Source organism: Chelon labrosus, assembly GCF_963514085.1.
Source record: "Chelon labrosus genome assembly, chromosome: 13".
Taxonomy (NCBI): Eukaryota; Metazoa; Chordata; class Actinopteri; order Mugiliformes; family Mugilidae; genus Chelon; species Chelon labrosus.
Window position 1 is genome coordinate 19,515,841 of NC_140346.1, and position 9,028 is coordinate 19,524,868.

Sequence of the window (9,028 nt, forward strand, 5' to 3'; positions counted from 1 at the left end):
CTATCGTTAGTAGAGGAACGGTTCATCGACAGCAGTTAACAACTTCGCCAAACGCCCTGCGGTAACAGAGAGAAGGAGGCTGCAAATGTGCAATCTGTTGGTGAATTTAATTGTCAAAGTTAGACTTTTAGGTGCTATACATGGAGAAGTCTTCAGAGAATAATAACACTTTTTAAAAAAAAAAAAAAAAAAAAAAAACGGCTACATCTCGCAACATGCCGTGGAGTAGCTATTAAATGCTATTGATGGTGCCGACTTACTCATAGCAACGCACAGTAATAGTTCAGTTCTGTTGCGTTCTATTAGTGTACATTGTTGCTGTGGTTTTAGAATCTGTTTTTTGTCCTTGATGTCAGTTAATGCACCATGTGAGAGACCGAAGTTATGGTCCAGGTTGCCGAGTGAGTGACATATTTTCATAATGCAAATTTTCTTCAAGTTGCAATACTGAATACAAGATACTGAATAAATACCCAACAAAATGCTTATTTTTCAAATTTATTTTAAATGAAATTTAAAATTAGAAAGATAACACAATAGCAGATTAAAATCCTATTCGCACATAGACATGTGCATTAGACAATGGTTAATTTATTAGATGAATATTTATTTCATCTAAGCGTTTCTTGTATTGCACTAAATGTGAGCAATTTAAACTGTGTTCTTGTTTCCACCTTAATTAGCAAATATGCACAGTATTAGTCCAAAACTTGAGGGCAGTATTGCAAATATCTCGACAGCCACAGTAAATTTCCCAGGAGAGCTGACATATGCTGGGATAAAGGTGATCCACACTGCACAGAATATCAGCATGCTGAAGGCTTCGTTAAAATTATCAGGCAGTTTCCGAGCTAGGACAGCTAATACAAAGCAGATCGATGTACCCGAGCACAGCCCAGAACCCAATGGCAGAGCCTAATGCACATTTTCTCCTTGTGTATATCACAAAACCTCAAAATAAAGAAACACATGTTAGAATAATTTCACCTACCTGCCCAGATGTAAATGATTTGTGCTTCTCCCATAGTCCCATGTTAAGCTCTGCAGAATCACAGTTCAGTAAAGTGTTCAGAGCATGGGTGATAGCATATACAGCTTCATACACATTATAGGATATTCTTTAATCATTTTCAAATTTTCATCACATTTAATAAAGTATTTAGTTCCACAGCAGGCTCGAACAAAGAGACAGGATTGTTTTGAGAGTCTGGTTGGTAACCAAAAACATCTACACCACTGAAGTCTACCATTCAACCAAACTGCTCTTCCCAGAACATGTTGACAAATTCCATTCAATCTGTTTGGGAGAGGGACGGACATTCAATATGGATTTTGAACCAGCCTAAGAAAGCAACCAGTTGGACAAGGCCTCTAACTTGAAAGGATCACAGCACAGTTTGCCAGAATGATGGGTACATGGGCTTGTCAGCTGGGCATGGCTGCTGCCGTCATGGAGTGTCATTGGTATGGGTTGGGGGTTCCTGGTCTGGTCTACATAGGGATTCCATGTCTAAGTAACATCCACATGAATGCCAGGTCCAACAGTCTCCAGGTCCAAAGGTTTCCCAGCATAACATTCCATTGTCACAAGATGCTCAATGTCATTTACTTCACTTGTCAATGGTTTTCGTGTTGTGGCTGATCAGTGTATACTGTGGGATAAATCAAATGGTGTGAGGATATAGGTAAATCAAGGAGAAAATAACTTTTAAAGTGGAGAAAACACAGCAACACATAGTGGAAATTATAATGTGCAAACAGGTCATTGAACTAAAAGACATAATTACAGGCCACTGGGTGTGGGCCTCTCTGATGTATTGTAAGCTGACGTACAATAGAAGCTTTTTTGTGAAGAGCTATATAAAGCATTAAAAGCACACCTACGCCCACATAGTTAAGGGATGGAGATCGCTGCTCTCTTTATTGCTCTGAGATTGGCTCTGGGTTGGTTTGAGCTAAACTCAGCTGATGTCCTGGGTGGGTCACTGCATGGTCTGAAGCCTAGGGCTGATCCCAGGGTCAGTACACAGCCTTCATCGGTTAAATGCAAGCTGCAGGGAACCACTCGTCTACCTGTATTCTCAATGGATGGTGACTATATTATTGGTGGTGTTTTCACCATACACTACTACATTCACACAGTGGAGAATAACTACACCACCATGCCTGAGCCACTAATGTGTGCAGGGAGGTTAGTATGAGGGAGAAGTGGGGGATAAAAGAATGTTTGACTGTGCAGGAATAAAAATGCTTTGATTTGTCTTCTATAATGTGTTGCATAGCTTTTGTACAGTGCTGAAACACATTTGGAAATTTAGGCCTGCATTAAGGGGGAATTCAGAAATTAGAGATGTGAACTGTATTCATGCAAACAGAAATGCATCATTTTTTTAAATTATGAACAGAAGATGTCTTTTTCTGTGACGATGTGAATTGTCCTTATTTTCTGCGTGTCTGTGTGCAGCATGGACACCCGTGAACTGCGCTTCTCCCGCGCAATGATCTTTGCCATCGAGGAGATTAACAACAGCACCGAGCTGCTGCCGGACGTCAGGCTCGGATATGAGATCCACGACTCGTGCGGCTCAGTCCCGGTGGCGGTGCATGTGGCGTTTCAGCTTTCAAATGGCCTGGACCCCGTGTTTGACACCGGAGAAAACTGCTCCCAGTCTGGTAAAGTTTTGGCTATCATTGGTGACTCCGGATCCACGCCATCCATCAGCATGTCTCGCGTCATCGGGTCCTTTGACATTCCTCAAGTAAATATTGAAGTCATTTCTCCCGGTGTAAAATATGAATGTGATGATTTATTTTTCCGTTAAAAAGTTACGCTTTCTTGTTTTCCTTCAGGTGAGCCACTTTGCCACTTGTGCATGTTTGTCTGATAAGCAGCAGTATCCCAGTTTCTTCAGAACTATCCCCAGTGATCAGGTTCAAGCTGATGCGCTCGCCAAGCTGGTGAAACACTTTGGCTGGACTTGGATAGGGGCTGTCCGGTCGGATTCAGATTACGGAAATAATGGCATGGCGTCTTTTTTGGACGCAGCTGTCAAAGAGGGGATCTGTGTGGAGTACTCTGTAGCTTTCTATCGGGCCGACCCACGGAGCAAGATCCAGAAAGTAGCTGATGTGATCCGCAGGTTAATAGATCAAAAACATACTATTTATCCAAGCAATACGACTTGTTTTTGTCATGTTTTTTTTTCTGTTGTGTTGTGAGATCAATGCTGCAGCCTACGCAGAGTACATTAAAATAATTTCTCATATTTTGTATGTTAAAAAATGAAGCATATTTTAAAAATGTTTCAGATGTATAATAGTACGGTATATGGCTCTCCAGGTCAACAGCTTTGGTTATTGTGGCATTTGCAGCCTCTGGAGACATGGTTATGCTGCTGGAGGAGCTATTTCTGGAGCCTCCTCCACCACGCCAGTGGATAGGCAGTGAGACTTGGGTAACTGATCCAAACTTTCTGAAGTACAGCTTCTGTGCCGGGGCCATTGGATTTGGCATTCAGCAATCTGTCATTCCAGGTCTGAGAGACTTCCTTCTGGATCTCTCTCCCTCTGAAGTGGTTGCATCCCCACTGCTAACTGAATTCTGGGAGGATGCATTCAACTGCAGACTGGGAAAAAGTGAGAAAGTTCTCGATTGTTAAATTTCACTTTATTCTCTCTTGACACGGTGACCTTTCATGAACTTTACTGCTTGATTTTCACAGTATCAGTGCTGTGTACAGTCAGTCTTCCTTTCAACAAATGAAGCAGCATGTATCAGTTATAATAAATGAGACAAATATTGTTACGAATTCAGACCAACAGTCAGTTGGTTACTAGAGACTCTTTCGGCTTTGTGTAAATTGGAGTCACAAGTAATTTGTGTAATCTGGATGATATTCATAATTTATAAAATAGAATATTAAGTTAATTCAACATTCAAAGGCAAAAACGTGTAGCTCTGTGTGTTTCTAGGTGCTGCTGCAGGTGAGAGTGTGTGTGATGGAACTGAAGACTTGAAAACGCTTGAAAACGCGTACACTGACACCTCTCAACTCAGAGTTACTAACATGGCGTACAAGGCTGTCTATGCAATAGCACATGCCATTCACAATGCAGTGTGTAAGGAAATAAATGGCACAACTCACTGTGATAAGCTCACCAAGTTAGAGTCCAAACAGGTCAGCCAAAATTCATAACTGAATCCCAGTGTATTTCTTAACTTATAATTTTAATTGAGCTGAACATGAATTTTCTTTTTCTCCCCCTCCCTTCCTCTTCTGTGTTATCTTACTCCATCCTCGCAGGTTTTAACTGAGCTGAAGAAAGTAAGATTTTCCGTGAATGGTTATGACGTGTCTTTTGATGCTAACGGGGATCCTGTGGCAGTGTACGAGCTGGTTAACTGGCAGAAAAGTGAGACTGGAGTTACTCAGTTGGTAACGGTGGGCCACTATGATGCATCGCTGCCAGTGGGCCAGGAGTTCCGCATCAACAGGAACCTAACATGGGTGGATGGTGGCACGCAAGTAATGAGCAACATGGCAATAACAAACTAATCTTTGGTAAATGGAGTCATCATGGCTGTGTAGCAACAAATGTCCATCCATTAATTAGCCTGTATCTCTGTGACAGGTGCCAGTGTCAGTGTGCTCTGACAGTTGTCCTCCAGGAACTCGTAAAGTGCTGCAGAAAGGAAAACCCATCTGCTGCTATGATTGTATACCATGTCCCGAAGGGGAGATTAGCAATGCTACAGGTAATATGAAATGTTTTATTATGTAAATGTGATAAATGTTTACTTGTGGATGTGTGCAAAATTTAATTAATTCTTTTTCTTTTCAGATTCCCTTGATTGTTTCCCTTGCCCAGAGGAATTCTGGCCTAATGCAGAGAGAGACACTTGTCTCCCCAAGCCTGTAGAGTTTCTTTCCTTTGAGGATGTGCTAGGAATCATCCTGGCTGCATTCTCAGTTGGTGGTGCCTGTCTGACCATTATAACAGCGATTATATTCTTTCGTCACAGGACGTCTCCAATTGTCAGAGCCAACAACTCTGAGCTGAGCTTCCTGCTGCTCCTCTCCCTGACTCTATGTTTCTTGTGTTCATTAACTTTCATTGGAGCACCCTCTGACTGGTCCTGCATGCTGCGACACACAGCATTTGGCATCATCTTTGTTCTCTGTATCTCCTGTGTACTTGGGAAAACTATCGTGGTTTTAATGGCTTTCAAAGCTACACTTCCAGGCAGTAATGTCATGAAATGGTTTGGTCCTCCACAGCAAAGAATGACTGTAGTTTCCTTCACATTTATTCAAGTCTTAATATGTACTATTTGGTTGGTAGTTAGTCCTCCCTTCCCAATAAAAAATCTATCCACATACAAGGAGAAAATCATCTTGGAATGTGCATTAGGCTCTGCCATTGGGTTCTGGGCTGTGCTCGGGTACATCGGCCTGCTGGCTGTCTTTTGCTTTGTATTAGCTGTCCTAGCTCGGAAACTACCTGATAATTTTAACGAAGCCAAACTCATCACCTTCAGCATGCTGATATTCTGTGCAGTGTGGATCACCTTTATCCCAGCGTATGTCAGCTCTCCTGGGAAATTTACTGTGGCTGTCGAGATATTTGCAATACTGGCCTCCAGTTTTGGACTAATACTGTGTATATTTGCTCCAAAGTGTTTTATCATACTGTTTAAGCCAGAGAAGAACACCAAGAAACATTTAATGAACAAAAATTAATACTAGTACAACAGAGATTTGGTGTAATTAAGATATATACACATATACAGCTAAATTTTACATTTAATGCAATCTAAAAAGTCCTTCCTTTTGAATTCTTATTTGAGTTAATTCAGTTTTTGAATGTCACTTTAATATTTTCTTGACTTATTTTATCACATCTCATTATTATTCGCTTAAAATGTAAAATAAATTTGAAAAATGAAATGATCAACAGTGTATGAGTATTCTTTTCAACATTTTGATACCATTTTGCTACCTGAGTAATATTTGCATTTTAAACATGAAAAAAACACCCTGAAAGTGCTGATGGACGTTTGGTGTGGAATGAGATACTGGTCTTTATTTACAACATACCAGAATAATTCCATGTTTCTCCATTAAAAACATGTCTAATTTGTAGAGAGCAACTCAAAGTGTGACAGTGTGTAAATCAGACCATTTGTCGACATTATGTCACATCCTGTTTGTATAGCATCAAATAACTACAACTTAAGAAGTTGATACTTGAGCATGCATCAACATTATATTAACTACCTAAAATCAAAGAAATGGTCCTTGGAAAAAAAAAATACTGTTTTAGTTTGGTCCAGGTCCCTTACACTAACATGGAGGAGGTGGAGCTTATGACCTATACTGCAGCCAGCCACCAGGGAGAGCTCTACTGACTTTGGTTTCACTTTTGAGGGGCAGTTCCACCATCCATCTTTATGCTGTCTATGGTCTCACTCCCTGGGTTCCTCTACCATCATCCATCTACACATTCATCCCGCGTCATGTCTTCCCTTCGACCTTTCTCATCCTGTCCCCTCTACCCTTTTCGTCCAATCCCCTCTGACCCTATTCATCCCAACCCCTTCAACCCTTCTCGTCCCTCCACCCATTTGTCTCAGTGCCTGTCTACCAATAAGCTTATCTGCATCAATGAAGGCATGGTCTTTGTTAGCAAAAATATACTTTCGCTTTTTGGATCAAAAAAGTGTATAGTGGCCAAGATAACACACAGCAACTTAAGAAAACACATGCAAACAGTCCAAACACAATCAAATTAAGAAGACATCCTCATCAATTTGACAACAACTCTTTACATCTATCTATCTATCTATCTATCTATCTATTTATCTATCTATCTATCTATCTACTCACAACACAGCTGAATACAGAAACACAATCCAAATACTCCACCAGTGTGTTTATGTATTTGCTGTTTCTGAGTTTCTTCCTTTGTCTGCGTTTTGTCTTGAGTTTCAGTGCATTACCATAAAAGTGACCCAACAGGCCATAATTATTTTGAATGAGTGTGCATGTACTATTTGGGTAGGCTACAACATCCTACAATAATGGATGAAGATGTCCAAGCAATTACCTTGTAGGGGTTATACAGATTAGTCGACTAGTCTACTCGCCAGCTGTGCCATAACGCTTTAAGCATCATGTGAACTGGTCACTGATCACGTGACAAAAACAACATGGACTCCTCCGTGAAGACAGGTGAGGAGGATAGTGGGTCGTTGCAGCAAACTAGCAGCAGTTCATCAAGTGTGTGGAAATACTTAACTAAAGATGAAGCCCATTCTGCCGTGACATCCAGAATATGTAAGTCAGTCCTGAAATACAACAAAAGTGCTAATGCAATGCACACTCTTTTGAAAAGGCACCCGCTAACGCTAGCAGAGGAACGGTCCAAATCCTCATTTTGTTTTGTTTTTTTAATCCGCTTGTAACACTATCTTGCAACACACTGTGGAGTAGCTACTATGCCATTGATGGTGCCAATACATAGCTGCAGCGCACAGTTGATAAGCTCATGTAGTTAAGTTTTGTTGTGTTCTACTATTTGCCATTGTTGCTTTGGTTTTAAAACTTTTTTTTTATTATTTCTTTTTTGTTCTTGGTGTCAGTGAATGCACCATGCGAGAGACGGAAGTTGTGTTAGCGTTTGCCGAGCGAGAGATGTGTATTTGATGTGTCGCACTAAAACACACTGTAGCCCTATTCAAGCTTCAGTAAACTTCGAAAAACCTCTGTACCTTCCTGTGTTTGAGACGTTACAAAATATATTCAATAATTCATCAATATAGATTTAATTGTTGCAAAGCATTACTTTCTACTGTGGTTTTATTATTGCCGTCGTCGACTAGTCGACTTTCACCACATAGTTATTAGTCGACTTTTAAAAATCAGAAGTCGTTCAACACCTATAATGCCTACGTTCATATTGTTGACTTCTATTCAATTGAAAGAGTTTTGCAAGTGAACATTAATGTTATGCTCAAATAATTCAGGATTTGTTGCCTACAATTTTTTATGGAATTTCCATTTGATCTCATAATCATCTGTGCAATTTTTTATCCTATTTTATTTCATTGTTTATTTATTTATTATTTATAATATAGAGTATAACAACAGGAGAAGTGTAGCTTGATATACCACCTGCCAGGATTCTTGTCTTTTCAAACTAGCCCCTCTCTGTACAAGAGACTCACTCTCCCTATAACATAGCACAGCATATTATCAGGAAAGTAAGCCAGAGCATACACAGCTTTGTTCACATTGTACTCAAGCCTCAATCCCAATCCCCTCTGACCCTATTCATTCCAACCCCTTCAACCCTTCTCATTCCTCCATCCATTTGTCTCAAAGCCTGTCTACAAATAAACTTATCTGCATCATGTGCAGATAGGGGTTATACAGATTAGTCATCATTTGAACTGGTCACTGATCAACAAGAGAAGTTTTGACCATCTGACAACTCAACCTCCATATTTTAATAGATCTTTAAAGGGTAACTTGTACATTACTTGTATCTTAGATAATGTTGTAAATTATTGTGTCTATAATTTGACATACACCCTGTCACTTATTATCAGCACTTCTTTCTCACATAGGAAATGTTCTTAACTGAGAACCATGTGATCTTTTTTATGTTTAATCAAAAGTGTGTGTATGACACAGTTCCCTCATTCAAACTTGCATTTGCACTTTATTGTTCATAATCCAAGTATTAGTCAAGTTGCAAAGTGCACTGAATACAAAATACTGCAAAAATACTCAGAATCGTGCATTATTCGTTATTTTATTTTTCAAATTTATTTTACATGAAAATTGATATTAGTAAATTAACATAATAGCAAATTAAAAATGTATTCACACAGACACATGCATTAGAAAATAGTTCATTTATTATCTGAATATCTGAATCTGAATAAGACTTTCTTCTACTGCACTAAATGTGAACTGTGTTTTTGTTTCCATTTTAATTATTTCAAAGTTCTGTTGTACTAGTG

General features: G+C 39.6%; 1 protein-coding gene across 1 annotated transcript; it reads left to right on the plus strand.

Annotated features, from left to right (window-relative positions):
• The first annotated feature begins 1,723 nt into the window (after positions 1-1,723).
• Positions 1,724-5,744, plus strand: LOC311498622 (extracellular calcium-sensing receptor-like). Its single transcript, XM_084559284.1, has 7 exons — positions 1,724-2,759; positions 2,851-3,140; positions 3,341-3,636; positions 3,973-4,178; positions 4,305-4,526; positions 4,633-4,756; positions 4,843-5,744. Exons 1-7 carry the CDS (start codon positions 2,466-2,468, stop codon positions 5,739-5,741), a joined length of 2,331 nt encoding a protein of 776 aa, XP_084415410.1. The 5' UTR covers positions 1,724-2,465; the 3' UTR covers positions 5,742-5,744.
• The last annotated feature ends 3,284 nt before the right edge of the window (positions 5,745-9,028 follow it).